General features: G+C 46.9%; 1 protein-coding gene across 2 annotated transcripts in view; it reads right to left on the bottom strand.

Annotated features, from left to right (window-relative positions):
* Positions 1-9,349: 9,349 nt before the first annotated feature.
* The window catches only part of TRPM8 (transient receptor potential cation channel subfamily M member 8), a 73,256-nt gene continuing 60,310 nt past the window's right edge, over positions 9,350-22,295 (bottom strand). For both annotated transcript variants that reach the window (XM_065413047.1, XM_065413049.1), the window contains exons 21-24: positions 21,859-22,049; positions 14,857-14,956; positions 10,737-10,770; positions 9,350-9,400 (exon numbers count right to left, since the gene is read on the bottom strand). In XM_065413047.1, coding sequence (XP_065269119.1) covers positions 9,350-9,400; positions 10,737-10,770; positions 14,857-14,956; positions 21,859-22,049 — 376 coding nt within the window. The remainder of the gene's footprint in view (positions 9,401-10,736; positions 10,771-14,856; positions 14,957-21,858; positions 22,050-22,295) is intronic.

Raw genomic sequence — 22,295 nt, 5'->3', positions numbered from 1 at the left:
TCCTGCTGCTGCTTTCTGTTATTCCCTCTCACCTTTTCTCCTGCCTGCCTGTTATGTCTCTTGTGCCCTCCTTCCTCCAGCACAGCACTCCACCATCTCTGTGCATCTAGAGCAGAGAGAATACATATGCACCAGCAGCAGACACAATTTTCTACACTCTGGGTCCTAGTGGCACCCCCCACAGTCTGGCACCTGAGGCGGCTGCCTCAGGGCAGGTCTTCACTACGGGGGGGGTCGATTTAAGATATGCAAATTCAGCTACGCGAATAGCGTAGCTGAATTCGACATATCGGAGCCGACTTACCCCGCTGTAAGGACGGCGGCAAAATCGACCTCCGCGGCTCCCCGTCGACGGCGCTTACTCCTACCTCCCCTGGTGGAGTAAGCACATCGATTCGGGGATCGATTGTTGCGTCCCAACGAGATGCGATAATTCGATCCCCGAGAGATCGATTTCTACCCGCCGATTCAGGCGGGTAGTGTAGACCTAGCCTCAGTTCGCCTCATGGTAAGGCCAGCCCTGGATGTGTGACACAGAAGTAGCAGTCACCTCCTTTCTGGAACTTCTGGGAACAAAATGCTTTATTCTGGGGGCTGGGTTTGCTTGAGCACAGTGTTCATTGCTGCTGCTGCTAACTTCGTGGCTCATGCCTCACCAGTGCATTTTGCATGGGGCTGTTACCTGGTGCCCTTTCAAGTGGATAACTCAGGTCACGGTGCATGCAACTTTGATTCTATTTGCTGTGCTCTGCCGTTTTAAATGTAAGAATTCTGCCTCCTGACAAGGGGCCAAGCCTGTGGCAAGGTTTAAGCTATGGAAGCTTAAAGGGAAGCCTTGCTAGTTTGCATCTCATAGGATGAAATTCACTGTGGTGCTGAGGGCCAGAAGGAGGGTTATGCACCACAGCAGCCTTGTACGGGCTCTGAGCCACAGTGGATTTCACCTAGGGAGATGCTGGAGCTACCGCTCCACCTTGCTGCAGTCATGTACAGCTATGCTAAGTCACACGGGACAGACACAAGCGAGGGCACAAGATAGAGATTCAGATGCTTGAGCACTGGAGTCCGAAATCTTAAGGTGGTCAGCTAACTTGTGTGCACATCCTTTGCCAGTGCCTGGAAAATGGAATTGCCTTTGGGATGGTAATATCTAGCTCTTTATATATAGCTCCTGGTAAAGCACCAGCTGGCACAGCTGTGAGTGTCCGTAAAACGATCCCTTGGAGTAGGCAGAGCCATCTGAAGCAGCCGAGCACCCTGTAAACGTATCTGGTGTTAGAATGATGTCTCGGGACAGGGCCATGCCGATATGAATTGCACATTTGGATGCTGGCAGGAAGCCCAGGAGCAGAGGGAAAGAATGGGGCTGACCGCGTAGGAATGAAGGAGGAGATGCAACACCAGGGGTACTTCCTGCTACCGATAGCGTGGCAGAGCTGATCACTTTACTAAAACCTCCGCACCCATGTCAATGGCATTACGTGGCACAAAGCCAGAGGAGAGAGACAGCCTCCCTCTTGCTACATTTAATGTTCAATTTATGTACGGAGAGAAACTCATCTCACCTCGCCTGCTCTGAGTCCATGACATAGCTCTGGGAAGCAGGTGTAGGGGGCTGATTCCAAGTACCCAGGGTCGGTCAGACTGAGATCTGACAGTGCTGGCACAAGTCTCATAGACCAAGCTCAGCGCCAGCATTCCTGGCTGCAACAACACTGACGCTGGGTTCCACGACTCCTGTCCATGTACGTGGTAGCTGTCCAAAGGGCAGCTGTGGAACGAGTGGAGAGATCAGCATTGGCTGGTGCTTTTCCTCATCAGCCTCGCCGAGGTGCAGTGAACCAGGGTAAATGGGCTGTAGGGAGAATGAAGGGGATTCAGAGCAGCATTTGCATGCGTCAGACAAACCCCTAGGATGTGTCTCGCCGGAAAGCTATTTAGCTGCTGCAGTTCAGGGTCACTGGGAAACGTGGCTCCAGCCACTGGCATCAACCCAAACACCTGAGCCCTCTGAACCAGCCTAGCAGGGCGTGAAATGAAATCCAGTTGCATCACTGGCCCAGTTTTACAGCACTCTGCCCTTTGCTTTAGCTGAAAGGGTTCGAAGAGAGGAACATCCCTCTGCACCCAAGCAGAGTGCTCAGCGTCCAGCCCTGAGCAGAACAGCTCAGCTGGGGACCGGCTGCACTGGAGCAGGAGTAATGGACTCCCACGCTGAGAAGCCTCATACTACTGAAACATGGGTGCTAGGACCAATTCTCCTCGTTATTTGGGCGCCCCCTGCTGGATTTTTCCATACCAGAGCCCCCGTCCTATTTAGCTGCATGGGAAGGGCAGGCGGGACATAAACCCCCAGCACATCTTTACAACCCCTAGCTTAGGGCTATTGTTTCAGGCTATTTTCAGACTCTGGCAGGCAGCACTGGCCTCGGTTTCTATTCCGGGCATTCGCCCTGCAACGAGAAATATAGGTTTTGAATGAAATGAAGGTGGTCTAAACCCTGGTGCCGAAGGGGCTTCCCCCAGGCCGCCTCTTGCTGCACTGCAGCACTCTCTGTGCTTGTGCTGCATAGGTTGGCAGAGAGGGGTGACAGACTGGAGTAACAGCCATGGAGCTGCAGGGTCTATCCCTCTAACCGTAACCTGCTTTCCTCCACCAAAGCCATGGACTCGGGGCTTTCCATTCACCCTCACACTAGTGCAGCTGCATCAGCAGTGACTAATGGGCTCCAATTTGGGACAAGGGAGACAAGGCCATGGAGAGCAAGAGTACATGTGACTGATGCTCCTCTTCCCCGTCCTGCACAGAAGGCAGGGAGGGAGGTTTCCCTTCCTCTTACCTTAGATGACATTCTCTTCCCTTTATTGCGTTGGCGAGCAGCACCGTCATTGTCAGCTTCCTGAAATCAAAACACTTCGGTTTAGGTCTACACTGCAACCAGAGGTGACACTCAGCACTTGTAGACGTACCCAAGCCAGCTTTGACCTAGCTGGCTCAAAAAACTCCTGTGGGACCCTGGGTATGTACTCAAGTGGCAAGCCCATGTGGTCATGGCTTCACTGCTACTATTATTTGAGCTAGGTAGATCAACGCTAGCTCAGGTATTCTGCACGTGTTGCACTCACACCTCAGGTACATCTACACATGCTTCAATTACACCTTGCAGTGCAGACGTACTCCGAGCTGTGGAGCGATCCAGTTGGTTGATCCTTCCCAGGAGTTTCATAGCATGGAGACACATTTCTCCGATTATTTTCCAAGAGCCATACGACAGCTTGGAAAGGATCTCAGCATGGGGCAGCGCCAGGAGGATTCCATCTCTTTCATACGGATCTGAATTGTACCCTGGGGCCTGATGCTGAACTTAACATCAGTGGGAGACGTGGGTGCTGGACCCTTTGGGAAGTGAGGCTCCCTCACTGCAGAAAACAGCACGCTCTATTGGTCAGGAGGAAAGGCCACTGGCATTGACCGTCAGAATGTCTTTCCTCTCATTGGAAAATCCTTTTCAAACAGAGATGGGTGCCTAGTGCAACTGTTTCCCTAATTATTCCCAAAGTCTTCTGAGTTGTGTTGCAATTCCTAGAGTAAGGCAATGGGCGATATGTAACTGGCAATAACACGGAACACTTGCCTGTAGAATTGAGATTAGATAAATAAATACAGAAAGTGTCACAGGGGTAGCAATGGTAGCAGAACCTATTTGGCTTAGGAAAATACCTTGTTTATCTTTCCCACCCCGAAATAAGGCAAGAAGCCAGAGTTAACTTCTTATTTAATGTGTATGTTCATAAAGGTACATTTGATTCTTTGTTACACTATTCGTAGCTACATCCAGCACAATACGCAGGAGAACAACACTGTTACAGGTACCATAGAATATGGCATGACAGACAATAAAAATGGAACGAAGGCACATTTTCCACAGTAAAGGCAGACACAAGTGACAAACGAAAATCCATTTATATAAAGTAGATTTATCTTAGTCATTTAGGACCCAATCCAACTTCCATTGAAGTCAGTGGGAGTCTGAGCACGTCCTGACAAGCCTTTCCAATGTGGGACTACTGAAATCTTATGTTGCACTGCTGAACAGATATCACCTTTAGTATTGGTGTTGTAATCAACACTGAGCTTGACCTGTCTCAGTGCATTTGGTAAGTTTTGATAGCAGATCACACAGCAAAGATGTGAACAGCAAGATGCTGAAAGAGTTTTATTGTAACAGGCAATTAATAATGCTTCCCCTGGAAAATATATTCAGTTGTTTTCTTATGCAGAGAAAACACAGCAGTCATTTGAGTTAATAGCTTGCTGGGGCTTGGCTCTCCGGAAGACTTTCAGCATGTAACACAAAGGCAGAGCCATTCTGGTTGAGCCAAGCTGACATCCAGCTGATCTTGCTACGGGCAGCATTGCATTTAGAAGCCCCTTTCCCTTCCAGGAAAGAACACTCAACTGGGGACACTTGCTTTCTAAACTACTGTGATACCAGGAGCTAGCCCTGCTGTTGCATCAAATGAGTGGTGAATCACATACCACCTCTTGTTTGTTAAGGAATCAGAACACGAACAGGCCATACAGACCTTGAACAAGTGAAACCAAATGCAATATCAGGGTCTTGCAAAACATCACAATTAGACTTATTTATGAACTGCATGCCTTCAGCACAGGAGTGTGGGCACTCAGTCTGGACTACAAAATAGTGTCTCAGACTAATCTGAAGAAGTCTTTATTGTTCACCAGGAATCCAGGTGGCAGGTTAGTTTTGGATGCCAAGTGCAATATGTCCTATTAAGGAAGGCAGGAGGCCTTTCATCCTCATATGCCAGCATGTAAAAATGTAATCAGGGTTTGGAAATACACTATGTGAGCAGCAAGGAAGGCAGGGGAGGAGATCATTGGGGGGTCACTAAAAGGAGCAATGAGGCCCAAATCCTCAAAAGTATTTAGGCTCCTAACTTTCTTTGAGCTAGGAGCCTAAACACCTCTGACGATCTGCACTTGAGTGTCTAGTTGACGCCTGGGTGAAGATCTGTTCCCGAGACTCAAACCAGAGCGGGTTGGCAGCAGAATTGTTGGAGTTAGGAAAGTGATCTCTGAGCAGCTGATGAGAGCTATCTGCTTACAGCCAATAACTAAAGACTGAGAAGAAAAGCAACAGATCAGCTTCTAGAATTTGGAGCTGAACTAGGAGGATAATTTTTTATCATCAGCATGTAAGATGACCATGGAAATAAAAGAGCCCAGAGCTCTGAGACGCAAAAAGCAGAAATGTCATTTTAAAAGCACCACGCATCCTCCTCACGCCTTTCCAGGTGCTGCCATTTGTGGCAGGATACGATTCGCTTTGAGATGTCTCCTAGAAATTAGTGTGAACAAGTCAGTACCTGCGTGAGCAAAGAAAATAAAAAGAGAATTTTAGAATAAATCTCCCACTGCCGTCAGTTGACACCTTTTGTTTTCATTCTAGTATCTGTCAACATGGAATCCAGGGGTCTAATCCTAACCAATTACTAGGGATAAAAAGAGCTTGCTGCTCTGCTAAGAAATGAGGAAGAGTGGCAGCTCTATCAGATTCAGTAAGAGCAGTGGCAGTTGGGAAGTTTTGGGGCTGTCAATTCAGCATCTTCTGCAGGTGCTGGGCCTGATTCTCCAGTGCCCTGCACTGTATGCAATCATTTCCCCCTGCACCAAACGAGTGCAGCGTGGATGTAAACATTACCGTGCTGATTGGTTACACTCCTTGGCCAAGGTTCTACAAAGATACAGCTTCAGCTTCTTGGGAGGCAATCGCTTGTCTGCCCTTCCCATAAATCTAGATTAGTTAGTACATTGGGTCATTTTTCTGGGAGAGCCCAGCTTCAGAACCTGGACAGCTCATACGCAAGAGAGCGTTCACAGCATCCAGGAAGATTTCACTGACTGCCAGCAAGCAGTAAGCCATATTTCAGATGGACCCAGCATCCTCAACTTCCAATATACTTCATCACTTAGGAACCAGAGTAGTCCCCAAACTACCAGACTAGAGTTCAGACCTTTTACCTGACTTGAGCTAACTGACAAGTTGAACAACTTGGAATTTACTACCTCTAAGGACTAGAGAGAGACAAAGAGCATGGCTACACTTGCAGATGTAGAGCGCTTTGAATTAAACCAGCCTTCGTAGAGCGCAGTAGGGAAAACGCTGTAGTCTGTCCACACTGACAGCTGACAGCGCACTGGCGTGGCCACATTTGCGGCACTTGCAGTGGCATTGGAGTGGTGCATTATGGGCAGCTATCCTAGCATGCAAGTGACTGCAACATGCTTTTCAAATGGGAGGGGTGGGGTGGAGTGTGACAGGGAGTATGTGGGGGGGGGAGAGTGGGTTTTGGGGGGCTGAGAGCATGTCAGCATGCTGTCTTGTAAGTTCAGACAGCAGCAGACCCCTCCTCCCCCCCACCTCACTCTCTCTCACACACACACACACACAGCATTCCACAGTAACGGCTTGCATGCCGGCTGTCAGAAACGGAGCTTTGAAAGGGCATTTCCACATTCCTACAGGAGATCAAAACAATGACAAGAGTGGCCACTTGATTTAAGGGGATTATGGGACATTTCCGGAGGCCGATCAGAGCACAGTAACGCAACACCTCGTTCACACTGACGCCCGGGCGTTGTAGCCAAGGCGCAGCAAATGTTATTCCTCTCGCCGAGGTGGAGAACCAGCAGCGCTGTAGCCACGGAGTCAGAGCGCTCTACGTGCCATGCCAGTGTGGACGGGGAGTGAGCTAGTGCGCCCGGGGCTGCTTTATTGCGCTGTAACTCACAAGTATAGCCAAGCCCTAAGCCCTTTCCTCGAACCGTGCAGTTTACCCCCATGGGTCTCTCTGGCACTGCGTCTTATATAATCATTTGCCTCTGCAAAGTGGGTATAAAATCATATCCCCCACTATGAGCGAGTGGAGAACTGAGCTGGCAGGGTTTTACGCTCATTTTGCACTGGCGAAAATGATTCTCTACAAGGAACAAATCTCTTCAATCCCTGAAAGAAAGCCCTGTGGCTTTAAAGCAGGGGTGAGCAAACTTTCGGGCCCAAGGGCCATATCCGGGTATGGAAATTGTATAGCAGGCCATGAATGCTCACAAAATTGGGGGTAGGGGTGTAGGAGGGGGTGAGAACTCTGGCTGGGGGTGCTGGCTCTGGGATGGGACCAGAAATGAGGGGTTCAGAGGGCAGGAGGGGGATCACGGCTGGGGCAGGGGGTTGGGGGGGGTGTCGGGGTGAGGTCTCAGGCTGGAGGTCCGGGCTCTGGGGTGGGGCTGGGGATGAGGGATTTGGGGTGTAGGAGGGTGATCCAGGCTGGGACCAAGGGGTTCAGAAGGCGGGAGGGGGATCAGGGCTGGGGCCAGGGGTTGGGGCATGGGGGGGTGAGGGCTTTCGCTGGAGGTGCAGGCTCTGGGGTTGAGCTGCGGATGAGGGGTTTGGGGTACAGGAGGGTGTTCTGGGCTGGTATCAAGCGATTCGGAGGGCAGGAGGGGGATCAGGGCTGGAGCCAGGGCAGGAGGTTGGGCCACGGGAGGGGCTCAGGGATGCAGGCTCTGGGCGGCGCTTACCTCAAGCAGCTCCCGGAAGCAGCGGCATGTCCCCCCTCTGGCTCCTACGCAGAGGTGCGGCCAGGCGGCTCTGCACACCGCCCCATCCGCAGGCGCCGCCCCTGCAGCTCCCACTGGCTGCAGTTCCTGGCCAATGGGAGCTGCGGGGGCAGCACGCAGAGTCCCCTGGCCGCGCCTCTGCATAGGAGCCAGAGGGTAGACATGCCGCTGTTTCCGGGAGCCACACGGAGCCACGGCACGCGCGTGTGGAGCGGCTCCCAACCCCGCTCCTCGTCTGAAGCGGATTAAATCAGTTGGTGAGACAGATTTGGTCCGAGGGCCATAGTTTGCCCACCTGTGCTTTAAAGTTTAGTTTGACATAGTAATTCCAGATAGTCCTCACTTCCAGACAGCCACATTTCTTATTCCATTTTCTCTGCAAAGGAAGATGCCAGTCATTGCTAGTTTGGATGTTGTTCTACATCACTCTAGCCTTTTCGTCAGGCATCTCAAATTCCTTTTGCTATCCCAAGGGCTCTGACTCCCTCACACCATTCAGTAACGCCTGACAATCACAAACTGAAGAAGAATAAGGAAACCTATCAAAGGAAGTAGACAATTTGCTGAGAGAGAAAGGATGGCCTTGTTGGTGAGCGTACTAGCTTAGGATTTGGGAAATCTTGGTTCAGTTCCTAGCTCTGCTACAAACTTCCCATGTCATTTTAGGTAAATTACATTCTATGCCACAGTCCCAGGGAATAATAGTTTGGCCTGCTAAACCCAGGGTTGTGAGTTCAATCCTTGAGGGGGCCACTTAGGGATCTGGGGCAAAATCAGTACTTGGTCCTGCTAGTGAAGGCAGGGGGCTGGACTCGATGACCTTTCAAGGTCCCTTCCAGTTCTATGAGATAGGTATATCTCCATATTAAAAAATAATCCGTGCTCTCTCATCCCCTTGGGTCTGTCTTTTTGATTTAGCCTCAGGGATCGGCAACCTTTGGCACGCAGCCTGCCAGGGTAAGCCCCCTGGCGGGCCGGGACAGTTTGTTTACCTGCCGCGTTCACAGGTTCGGCAGATCACAGCTCCCACTGGCTGTGGTTCGCCGCTCCAGGCCAATGGGGGCTGCCGGAAGAGGCGCGGTCTGAGGGATGTGCTGGCCACCACTTCCTGCAGCCCTCATTGGCCTGGAGGGCGAACCGCGGCCAGTGGGAGCTGCGATCAGCCGAACCTGCGGACGCGGCAGGTAAACAAACTGGCCCGGCCCGCCAGGGGGCTTACCCTGGCAGGCCGCATGCCAAAGGTTGCTGATCCCTGACTTAGCTGATCAGGACAAGCACTTTCATTGTGTCTGTACAGCACCTACCACAATGGGACCCTTGATCTCAGTTGGGGCCTCTAGTATAAATAATACATAAACTGGTACAGCTTGGAGCTTTTCAGCAAACAAGGGGTCAAAACAAGACAATTCTGATGGGGTTTAATAGGTTTTTAAAAAATTACCATCTGAAAATTAAAGATGGTGCTAGCATATCCTTGGATCTAATCCAGAATGACCAAGTGAGACAGAAACCCAGGGCCTAGTGTTCCCTTTTCAATGCTGAAGGTATAAATAGAAGCATCAATAACCACTGTCAAATGGAACCCTTCCTCTCTCTTAGACAGATGCATTTAAGCACTGGAGATGCTGATTAAATCCTCTCTTGTATGTTAGTCAATAAAGTGAGCTTACATTGCTGAGGTTTGCCGCCTCTGCTTTCAAGTTGCTTTTATTTTATTTTGTTAGCAATCTCTTTCAGAAGGCCTTTCAGATCATTAAGCTAAAAACAAAAACAAATCAAGATTCATGTTAGTTCGAAGTCAGCCTAGCTTATTCCAAGGCATTTTTGCAGCTTGGATAACAGCCAGAGAGATGTATGAGGCAAATAAGCAGTAAGTCCTTTAAAATGCCTGGGAATGGCTGTAAAACAGTAACAATAACTCCCATGGCACCTCCAAGTTAAGCTCCTGTTTCTTTGGTTCCCCTCTGAATGCCAGCTGTTAGTGACTGAGCATTAGCCAACTGCTATTTGCATTTACCAGACAAACTCAGCTGTGCGGATAAACAATGCAGTGCTTATAGTTATTTGTCACAGCGAAATAGCCCTAGTCAGCAATAGAAGTGCCTCTTCAAACATTGCCCCAGTACAGTCCATTTGGAAGGACAACAACCATTACAATGTTCATCAATGTAATAAATGTAGTGAGTCCTAATGCATACATATTTCACGCATTTAACAAGCGGGCATCATGAAACCAACTGACTCCAAATTACTCTGAATCGGCCTTGGCTCCTGAGACAGGATCACAGATCTGGTCATTGGAGTTTTGTGGAAACCAGTCTACTGTAAAGACTGTTATGTTTTTACACTTGTTTCCTCTAATGCTTCTTTCACTCAGATGCACACACAGCAAACTAATACCCTTACCCTCACTGAGACATCACTTACTTCCTGGGAAATCAGTGGGACTACTCATGGATAAGGTGCTGTAGGGGGATCAGAATCTTGCTTGATGGAATTAACTGGACAGGTGACAGCGCACAGTGCCGCATGAAGTTTCTGCCTTCAAAGTGTATTTACAATGGGGGAGACACCTTGTTCAGTTACTATGCAACACTGAGATTCCCTTCTGCTTTAGAACTCTCTAGTGGTTTTCTAGTAATCAAGCAATGGGTCTGACAGGTACATTGCTCTGAGGCAGTTCCTGAAATTGAAGCACGTTTAAGGCACTATTTAGAAATTAAATCCTACCCAATAAAGCTCTTAGAAGCAGCAGCACAGCGTGGCTTCTCTCCACATTTGCAGAGCTTAGAAAATATCTGCTCCTTCATTCTTCAGCACAACAAGATGCTTCCGAGCATCTAAGCGACCTCATGTGGCTGTTGTAACCTTATCAGATATCTGTGCCACACACAAAGTTTTCTGCTTAAGGCACAGTGCCTCTACTCTGCCCCCAATACAGGACAGTACCTTAGAAGTACAGCCCTAAGAAAATTATATCTGACTGCAGTTAAGTGTAAACAGTACATAAATAAAGGGGTCCAGTTTCTATATATGCCACTCACTGTCATATCACATAGACACATATTTCCCAGACCAATCAAAAACAAAGTACCTTCATATCCAGTTGTCTAAATCGATGTGCCATCCTGTGAAGAGATGACAAATACTAAAATGAGTCTTGTGGGACTAAAAATTAGACTAGCGATTGGCACCTACTCCTTGATTCAGTGTCAAACTGTGCAGCAGAACATTACATACAGTTAATTTAAAGCAGGACACCTAGTCACATAGGAGCACCCAAAATGTGGACCAAGGAAAACTATGGCTCTTGGATCCTAGAATGCTCTTCTACTCTGAATGCACATAGCTGAAGGTTAATGACAAGGCTGATATTGACTGCAGGTGTTATTGCCTGGGAACTCAAATAGTTCCCATTCATCTTTCCAGGATGAGACAAGTCATTATGGTTGTGTGCACCTGGTTTTGATCACATCTAATGTAACTCTGTACAAATTACTGTCAGTTTTGCTCTTGGCAAGTTTCTTACCTGACCCTTTTTGGCTCAAAATTTGGCCACCCCAATTTGAATACATCTAGCTTGTAACTTAATGCTGAGCAGCATATGGCAAGTCTTACTTATGCATTTAAGGATGGAATGTCCACAACAGGAAAGCTGCATGCCCTAGCACCAGTGACTCATAGACTCATAGACTCATAGACTTTAAGGTCAGAAGGGACCAATATGGTCATCTAGTCTGACCTCCCGCATGATGCAGGCCACAAAAGCTGACCCACCCACAACAGAATCTTCCAGCCTGAAACCCTCCACCCAAAGTTACCAGCTTTTCAATGCCAAAAATGGAAATGGAGAACACCTAGATACTATTGGAGGGTTGCTTTTTATATTCAGTAGCATGTTCAATAAAGTTGCATGTGTGGTCTCCATGGGAGTTAGGTACCTAAATACCTTTAAAAATCTGCCCCTCTGCCTTTTGATCACTTTGTTCTCTGATTCTGGTCTGTATGCTTTTTTTTTTCTTGGCAGTTTGTCTGACTTAGTTGTTGCTGTAAAAATGCTGAGGTGATTCCTGAAAGAACTCTGAGGCTGATCAGCCAAGTGTCAGGATTTGACAAAGAATTTGTGAAGCTACCCGTAGCCTTAGGACATATTTAACCTTTCAAGTCCCAACAAAGAATTGGAGACCCCATTTACTAGTAGTACTTAGTAAAGATTTCTGGTCAGCTTGGAATCCCCGCAATCTATGTATAACCTTATTTCTCATGGTTACATGTCTGGTATGCGCCATTAATCTATGTAAAAATGATTGCTAGCTCTTACATAGCACTTTTAATCAATGAATCTCAAAGCACTTTGAAAAAGGAGGAAAGCATGAGTCTTTGGGTTAAGTTTAGAGGCGAGAGCAACAACGGTGATGTCGTGATGGGCGTCTGCTATAGACCACAAGAACAGGAGGATGAGGTAGACGAGGCTTTCTTCGGACAACTAACAGAAGTTTCCAGATCACAGGCCCTGGTTCTCATGGGGGACTTCAATCACCCTGACATCTGCTGGGAGAGCAATACAGCAGTGCACAGACAAGTTTTGGAGAGTGTTGGAGACAACTTCCTGGTGCAAGTGCTGGAGGAACCAATTAGGGGTCATGTTCCTCTTGACCTGCTGCTCACAAAGAGGGAAGAATTGGTAGGAGAAGTAGAAGTGGGTGTCAACCTGGGCAGCAGACATTGACTCCCTCAGGGAACTGATGGGCAGGATCCCTTGGGAGGCTAATATGAGGAGGAAAGGAGTCCAGGATTGCTGGCTGTATTTTAAAGAAGCCTTATTGAGGGTGCAGGAACAAACCATCCTGATGTGCAGAAAGAATAGCAAATATGGCCGGTGACCAGCTTGGCTTAACAGAGAAATCTTCGGTGAGCTTAAACACAAAAAGGAAGCTTACAAGAAGTGGAAACTTGGACAGATGACTAGGGAGGAGTATAAAAATATTTCTCGAGAATGCAGGGTTGTAATCAGGAATGCCAAAGCACAATTGGAGTTGCAGCTAGCAAGGGATATGAAGGGTAACAAGATGGGTTTCTCCAGGTAACTTAGCAACAAGGAGAAGGTCAAAGAAAGTGTGAGACCCTTACTGAATGGGGGAGGCAACCTAGTGATAGATTATATGGAAAAAGCTGAAGTACTCAATGCTTTGTCTCGGGCTTCACAGACAAGGTCAGCTCCCACACTGATGCACTGGGAAGCACAATATGGGGAGGCGGTGAGCAGCCCTCAGTGGTGAAAGAACATGTTAAGGACTATTTAGAAAAGCTGGACATGCACAAGTCCATGGGGCCGGATGTGCTGCATCCAAGGGTGCTGAGGGAGTTAGCTGATGTGATTGCAGAGCCACTGGCTGTTATCTGTGAAAACTCATGGCAATTGGGGGAAGTTCCAGACAATTGGAAAAAGGCAAATATAGTGCCCATCTTTAAAAAAGGGAAGAAGGAGAATCCGGGGAACTACAGACTGGTCAGCCTCACCTCAATCCCTGGAAAAATCAAGGAGCAGGTCCTCAAGGAATACATTTTGAAGCACTTGGAGGAGAGGAAGGTGATCAGGAACAGTCAACATGGATTCACCAAGGACAAGTCATGCCTGATCAACCTGATTGCCTTCTATGATGAGATAACTGGCTCTGTGGATATGGGGAAAGCGGTGGACATGATATACCTTGACTTTGGCAAAGATTTTGATACAGTCTCCCACAGTATTCTTGCCAGCAAGTCAAAAAAGTCAAAAAAGTAAGGATTCTATAAGGTGGATAAAAAGCTGGTTAGATCTTCGGGCTCAATGGATAATGATCAACAGCTCGATGTCTAGTTGGCAGCCGGTATCAAGCAGAGTGCCCCAGGGGTCGGTCATGGGACTGGTTTGGTTCAACATCTTCATTAATGATCTGGATGATGGGATGGATTGCACCCTCAGCAAGTTCGCGGACGACACTAAGCTGGGGGGAGAGGTAGATACACTGGAAGGTAGGGATAGGGTCCAGAGTGAGCTAGACAAATTGGAGGATTGGGCCAAAAGAAATCTGATGAGGTTCAACAAGGACAAGTGCAGAGTCCTGCACTTAGGACGGACGAATCCCATGCACTGCTACAGGCTGGGGACCGACTGGCTAAGCAGCAGTTCTGCAGAAAAGGACCTGGGGATTACAGTGAACGAGAAGCTGGATATGAGTCAACAGTGTGCCCTTGTTGCCAAGAAGACTAACGGCATATTGGGCTGCATTAGTAGGAGCATTTCCAGCAGATTGAGGGAAGTGATTATTTCCCTCTATTCGGCACTGGTGAGACCACATCTGGAGTACTGTATCCAGTTTTGGTCCCCCCACTACAGAAAGGATGTGGATAAATTGCAGAAAGTCCAACGGAGGGCAACGAAAATGATTAGGGGGCTGAGGCACATGACTTATGAGGTGAGGCTGAGGGAACTGGGCTTATTTAGTCTGCAGAAGAGAAGAGTGAGGGGGGATTTGATAGCAGCCTTCAACTACTTGAAAGGGGATTCCAAAAAGGATGGAGCTCGGCTGTTCTCAGTGGTGGCCAATGACAAAACAAGGAGCAATGTTCTCAAGTTGCAGTGGGCGAGGTCTAGGTTGGATATTAGGAAAAACTATTTCACTAGGAGGGTGGTGAAGCACCTGAATGGGTTACCTAGGGAGGTGATGGAATCTCCATCCGTAGAGGTTTTTAAGGCCCGGCTTGACAAAGGCCTGGCTGGGATGATTTAGTTGGGGTTAGTCCTGCTTTGAGGTCTCTTCCAACCCTAATTTTCTATGATTCTATGATTATCCCCACCTGACAGATGGGAACATTGAGGCACAGAGAGGTGATTTGCCCAAGTTCACCCTAGCAAGCTAATGGAAGACATTTTTAGTATGTAATTGTACATAAATAAATCTATTCAGCACATATTGTCAAATTTGCAAAATTGTAATGAAAATTTAACAACCTAGGCAACCAACCTGCACTATGCTAATGGATTATAAAATCTCCAATATTTTACTTGAAGCAGAATGGATGAACTGTTTTAGGCTGATTTTATTAATATATTAGTGTATAAGCAGACTTTCTAAATGTAAAAAAAGGTTTTCTTTTTCTTATTAAAAATAAAAAGTTTGCAGAAGTGCAGTTTCGTCTAAGAGTCGAGCAGAGAGACAAAACAGACATACTCCTCTGATGAATCGTTTGCTTTGGAATTGATTTTGACGAGGTAATTTTCTTTCATGACTGCTTCCCATGCAAGCGTTTCATTGTCCTCATATTTTGAGCCTGAGAAATACAAAAAGGCATTAGACTAACTTAATTTGCCTCTACCCTTTTGAAATGTGAAAAAGCCTGCCGGTGATTCTGTTCACCAGAGCTCACGGAATTCATTTCTCTGCATACAGAAAATTAGCAGCGATAATGTAAATAGAACATTAATGTATTTTATTGCCTGGTCAAGGCACGGGACAAGCTAACTGGGTTTGTATTAAAAAGAGGAATTGACTCACATTTCCACTCCAATCTCCGAATGGACACAATATTTTAGGTTTCGAAGCATTCAGTTTTGGGGAGGTTTTAAATGAAGTGTGAATTTTCCAGCTTCAGGCAAACATCAAACATACGAGTGATGCTGTGTGACAATTTGGGGAACCTCACAATGTAATCATTCTGTGTCATCCTACGGGAGGGAGGTCACCTTGGTAACAAAGTCACCTCGGAGGAGTCTCTGGTCACCTGAGGGTGTCACCTGACAGAGAAGACTGGAAGGTTATAAAAATAGAGGGGGCCAGAATGTAGATGCCTTATGAGGCTGGGGACCCTGCCTGCTTACCTGAATCCAGACAGTCCCCTGAATCCAAATGGGGGGTGAGGAATAGCTCAGTGGTTTGAGCATTGGCCTGCTAAATCCAGGGTTGTGAGTTTAATCCTTGAGAGGGCCATTTAGGGATCTGGGGTAAAAATCTGTCTGGTGATTGGTCCTGCTTTGAGCAGGGGGTTGGACTAGATGACCTCCTGAGGTCTCTTCCAACCCTGATATTCTATGATTCTAAGCATTCTCGAGGGGCAACTGCGGTTAGGATTTGTGTTATGTTCTAGATGAGCCCCACTCCCTTGTGCTTTATGTAAAGTAGAAGAAGAGCAATGGTGAGACTGGCAAGGGGTCTGTACGGGTTATATACCTCACAGCTACCATGCGCCTTCTGAGAGAGTTCAACAGGGACCCGAAAGCTCACACCTTGTGGGGGAGTTCTGGGAAAGGGTGTGTTTAAGCTACAGGGGAGTCTAAAGGGTCAGCACTGAGCCCAGGGGTTAGGCAGCTGGACAGCAGGTTCCAGCCCTGAGGAGGGGGTGCTAGACAGAGGATCTGCACCCCAAGTGGGTGCCTAGGGACCCCAGGACTGGGCCAGCGGTTGGGCTCCATTCAGGCTCCAGAGGCTTAACACACCGGGGAACCCAGCAGCTGGTTTCCCTCACGGCAGTCTAGTGAGTGGCCAATGGGGGGTGCTTGACCGGGACCTGCAACCTAACTAGGCCTTCTGCCTCAGTCAGGGCTGCCAGGTGACTTAAGCCCTGATTTTGCAAGCTGCTCCCTATGAGCAGTCCCCTGTGCCCACACCGAATCCCTCTGACGGCAATGGGAGTCCACCCCACACAAGAGTGAGTCCTTGGCCACCTTTCTCCACTCCTTGCACTGGAGCTGGAGCGAGAGCATTATGGCTGCCTACTGCACAGGGAGTAAGCAGCCCCCAGTGCTCTTTACCAGCAGCACAACTCTGCTGGAGCAGCCACAAATTGGCTCTAATTAAGTCCTCCCATTGGGTCTAGAAGTACAAAATCAATTATAGATCAGCTCAGCAGGAGTTTCTATGGTCAGATCATCATCTGTCTGGTGTGGAAGCTAAGCGCCATTTGCAACACTGATGATTTGGGCAACCAAACCCACAAACAGTGCAGGGGATCTGCACATTTTCTACAAGTAACTTTTCCCTAAACTAAGTAAGAGTTTCAATCAATGCTGCAGGGCAAAAGCCATGCTGCTGATGTATAGGAAAAAGCCTGTCAATTAATTGAAGCTCTCTTCTCTCTCATCTCTTATGAATGGCACTTTACAAAAAGCTGGGAGAATACCAGAGACAAGAGCCAATTTGTCGGAAAAGCTTGTTAAAGCAATTCATATCTGTGCTCGCTGACCGAATAAATGCAGGGAGAACTGTTAGGAGGCCTTACCCAAAGCCAAGAATGGATTTCTATATATACGTGTTCCTGATAGAGCTCACTTAGCAGCAGCAACAGCCATGTGGTCAGAGGAGTATTCGTTTTCTTTTTCAATCAATCTCCAGAGGGCAGAAGAGCCGCTGGAGAAGTGAGCACTGCTTACAGGCTGTCCTTGAATAATGTATTATAGTGCCGACCCAAGCGTCATTAGCTGAAGGAGCATAAATAAAGGGCAAGGATAAATATCAGTGGGTCAGATTGGGGTGGGGTGTTGGCCTATACCTCTTAGATTTTAACCCATCAAAACACAGAGCCGCTAAGATCTAATAGTTTTGCCACCCCCATTGTGTCGTTACATGAAGACTATAACAGGGTTCAAAAAAGAACTAGATAAATTCATGGAGGATAGTATCAGAGGGGTAGCCGTGTTAGTCTAGATCTGTAAAAAGCAATAGAGAGTCCTGTGGCACCTTTAAGACTAACAGATGTATTGGAGCATAAGCTTTCGTGGGTGAATGCCCACTTCGTCGGATGCATGGAATGGAAATTTCCAGGGGCAGGTATAAATATGCTGGCAAGAATCAGTCTGGAGATAACGAGGTTAGTTCAATCAGGGAGGGTGAGGTGCTCTGCTAGCAGTTGAAGTGTGAACACCAAGGGAGGAGAAACTGCTTCTGTAGTTGGCTAGCCATTCACAGTCTTTGTTTAATCCTGATCTGATGGTGTCAAATTTGCAAATAAACTGAAGCTCAGCAGTTTCTCTTTGGAGTCTAACGTCGGTACCGGGCAAATTAGTTGAAACAATAGTAAAGAACAAAATTGTCAGACACATAGAAAAACATAAACTCTTGAGCAATAGTCAACATGGTTTCTGTAAAGGGAAAATCGTGTCTTACTAATCTATTAGAGTTCTTTGAAGGGGTCAACAAACATGTGGACAAGGGGGATCCAGTGGACATAGTGTACTTAGATTTCCAGAAAGCCTTTGACAAGGTCCCTCACCAAAGGCTCTTACGTAAATTAAGCTGTCATGGGATAAAAGGGAAGGTCCTTTCATGGATTGAGAACTGGTTAAAGGACAGGGAACAAAGGGTAGGAATTAATGGTAAATTCTCAGAATGGAGAGGGGTAACTAGTGGTGTTCCCCAAGGGTCAGTCCTAGGACCTATCCTATTCAATTTATTCATAAATGATCTGGAGAAAGGGGTAAACAGTGAGGTGGCAAAGTTTGCAGATGATACTAAACTACTCAAGATAGTTAAGACCAAAGCAGATTGTGAAGAACTTCAAAAAGATCTCACAAAACTAAGTGATTGGGCAACAAAATGGCAAATGAAATTTAATGTGGATAAATGTAAAGTAATGCACATTGGAAAAAATAACCCCAACTATACATACAACATGATGGGGGCTAATTTAGCTACAACGAGTCAGGAAAAAGATCTTGGCGTCATCGTGGATAGTTCTCTAAAGATGTCCACGCAGTGTGCAGAGGCGGTCAAAAAAGCAAACAGGATGTTAGGAATCATTAAAAAGGGGATAGAGAATAAGACTGAGAATATATTATTGCCCTTATATAAATCCATGGTTCGCCCACATCTCGAATACTGTGTACAGATGTGGTCTCCTCACCTCAAAAAAGATATTCTAGCACTAGAAAAGGTTCAGAAAAGAGCAACTAAAATGATTAAGGGTTTAGAGAGGGTCCCATATGAGGAAAGATTAAAGAGGCTAGGACTCTTCAGTTTGGAAAAGAGAAGACTAAGGGGGGACATGATAGAGGTATATAAAATCATGAGTGATGTTGAGAAAGTGGATAAGGAAAAGTTATTTACTTATTCCCATAATACAAGAACTAGGGGTCACCAAAAGAAATTAATAGGCAGCAGGTTTAAAACAAATAAAAGGAAGTTCTTCTTCACGCAGCGCACAGTCAACTTGTGGAACTCCTTACCTGAGGAGGTTGTGAAGGCTAGGACTATAACAATGTTTAAAAGGGGACTGGATAAATTCATGGTGGCTAAGTCCATAAATGGCTATTAGCCAGGATGGGTAAGAATGGTGTCCCTAGCCTCTGTTCGTCAGAGGATGGAGATGGATGGCAGGAGAGAGATCACTTGATCATTGCCTGTTAGGTTCACTCCCTCTGGGGCACCTGGCATTGGCCACTGTCGGTAGACAGATACTGGGCTAGATGGACCTTTGGTCTGACCTAGTACGGCCTTTCTTATGTTCTTATGTTCTTATGAGTCTGGTCCTGAAGTTTTTTTGCTGTAAGATGGCTACCTTTACATCTGCTATTGTGTGGCCAGGGAGGTTGAAGTGTTCTCCTACAGGTTTTTGTATATTGCCATTCCTGATATCTGACTTGTGTCCATTTATCCTTTTACGTAGTGACTGTCCAGTTTGGCCAATGTACATAGCAGAGGGGCATTGCTGGCACATGATGGCATATATAACATTGGTGGATGTTCAGGTGAATGAACCGGTGATGTTGTAGCTGATCTGGTTAGGTCCTGTGATGATGTTGTTGGTGTACATATGTGGGCAGAGTTGACATCGAGGTTTGTTGCATGGATTGGTTCCTGTGTTAGAGTTGTTATGGTGCGGTGTGTGGTTGCTGGTGAGAATATGCTTAAGGTTGGCAGGTTGTCTGTGGGCGAGGACTGGCCTGCCTCTCAAGGTCTGTGAAAGAGAGGGATCATTGTCCAGGATGGGTTGTAGATCACTGATGATGCGTTGGAGAGGTTTAAGCTGAGGACTGTAGGTGATGGCCAGTGGAGTTCTGTTGGTTTCTTTCTTGGGCTTGTCTTGTAGCAGGAGGCTTCTGGGTACCCAGCTTCTCAATACATCTGTTAGTCTTAAAGGTGCCACAGGACTCTCTGTTGCTTTTTTCATGGAGGATAGGTCCATCAATGGCTCTTAGCCAGGGTGGGCAAGGATGGTGTCCCTAACCTCTGTTTGCCAGAAGCTTGGAATGAGCGACAGGGAATGGATCACTTGATGATTACCTGTTCTGTTCATTCCCTCTGGGGCACCTGGCACTGGCCACTGTCAGAAGACAGGATACTGAGCTAGATGGACCTTTGGTCTGACCCATTATGGCTGTTCTTATGTAAGTGCCCAAATCAACAAATCGGGGGGAGAGGGGAGGGGGAAGAAAACTGTGAAAAGGTAAGTACTGTATTGATTGGAAAAAAAGTGGAAGTGATCTTGTATTTAAATCTTGTTGACGACTTTAGTGTGAGAGCTGCTGGCTCAATTCACTCCCAAGCCTCATCCGAGATTGTCCAGGAGCGCACCACTGCCAATTCTGATGTTGACAGGAAATGATTTACTCCTTTCATATACAGGCCAGGCTGCCCAGCCATCAAATAATGATTTTCAGCCACTGCCGGCCTTGGCTAGAACCGAATCAGTGCCCTAAAGGAGAAAGTCTCTGAAATCTACTAAGCACCATATGCACCTTGAAAGGTGAAAATTTCATTATTTTAAAAGTTCTTTACAAATATCAACTAGTTATACCTCAGTACCTCCAGGATAAAGACTGTACAGGGATCACTTTACCCACCACCGAACTGCTTTAGCCGTTGGGGCGGAATGCAGGAGCTGCTTACCTCCGCAAAAATCTGAGCAATTTAGATCAGAAAATGAAAAAAACTTCTATTCTGTCCAACTGCAAATTTAAAAGGCAGTTGTAGGTAGGAAGAAGTACGGTGTTAGCCCCAAGGTCCTGGACAAGTCTTAACTTAGATTTTAAGCACAGTGGGAAGTTTATTCATCACAAGAAATTAGGGACTCCACTGTACATCTACTCTGAAACATGGTACCTTCAGCAGCACACAGTGACAACCTACTGAATTACTACAGTCACTTGCGACATCATTTCGTTTCCCCTGGAAGGTCTCCCATCTAAATACCAACCCCAGCCCATTGTTGCTTAGCTTGTGAGATTCAACAGGATTACAGCACACAGTAGCGTGGTTGCAGCCCAGAATTGGCTCCTTTGGGAGAGTGACGAATGTGGGAGCTATATGTAATGTTTTTATGAATATTGTGTGTTTGAGACTGCAGTATGGCTGGCTCTGTGGAACACTACGGGTAATGCCAGCTTCAACTCTCTGCACACACCCCAGCAATCAGGCAATGACTAAATAAAATAAATAAATATACCTATCTCATAGAACTGGAAGGGACCCCAAAAGGTCATTGAGTCCAGCCCCCTGCCTTCACTAGCAGGACCAATTACTGATTTTGCCCCAGATCCCTAAGTGGCCCCTCAAGGATTGAACACACAACCCTGGGTTTAGCAGGCCAATGCTCAAACCACTGAGCTATCCACTAGTTCAATTATTAATGCTCAAATGGACAATATGACAACTCCACTACTACAAGTCTGCCTCCGTCCCACCTGGGGAGATGCATAAACCCAACTGACCAGGTTCAGATGATCTGGGACAAAGAAAGGGACTTTGAAATAGGTAAGAGACTGCCTATCAACTCAGGATGGAGACACACTGGGGCTGACTGAGTGAGAGGGTACTGACTGCCTGGGACAAGGTACATTTGCAAGGTAAGGCTAAGGTTTAGGTTGGAGGACATAAGTATAGGCCTTTTGTTGTTTTGACCCTCTTCCTCTGATTGTTGTGTTCCTATGAATAAATACATACTTTGTGTTGAACAAAGTGTTCTGCCACTGAACTTTCACACTGACTGCAGGCTCCTGGAAAGAAATCCAGGGCCACCTGGGCCAAAAAACTCAGTTGGACCTGCTGAGGACACTGGGGGTCAACAGGGGTGCCATAACCTGGTGACCCATTCTAGGAGTGAAATTCAGTTGTGGGATTCTACCCGGAGAGAAGTACAAGCACTGGGAAGGGATGACTACAAAGGGAATGAGTGCGGGGACAAAGGTACAGCTCATCCTGGAACCCTAACAAGGGGTAGAAACAACACACAATCCTACTTACAACAGATGGATGGCTCTTTGCATTCTTTTTTACAGCAGCATTTAAAGCATTTCTTCATCACCATGTAGATGTAGGCAAAGATGACGAAGGGAAATGGAATAGTCAAACGGCTGCCGTACTCCTGAACCAAGAAATAGCGCTGGAACTTCCACACCTGGTCGTTGTTTTCTTGTACTGATCCAACCGTGTAACTAAGGGGCAGATTAAAAGATAAACCTCTGTTTGTCTCAGGGTATCACTAGTTATTTATTATCCAATGAAGATTTTCATTAGATCCAAATAACAGAAGTTTTCCTATTAGCAAGGATGGGGAATTGGTTTTACATAGTTTCAGTCACATGAACATCCTGGATTTAAAAGTTGGACTCTGATTTGGAGAGGCTGGAAAACAAAGGAAGAAGTGGAGCAGAGGAAAGTGAAAATACACACTGATTGCG

Source organism: Emys orbicularis, chromosome 11, assembly GCF_028017835.1.
Source record: "Emys orbicularis isolate rEmyOrb1 chromosome 11, rEmyOrb1.hap1, whole genome shotgun sequence".
NCBI classification, from domain to species: Eukaryota; Metazoa; Chordata; order Testudines; family Emydidae; genus Emys; species Emys orbicularis.
Note: the sequence above shows the minus strand (reverse complement) of the source record. Positions and strands in the feature narration are given on the sequence as shown.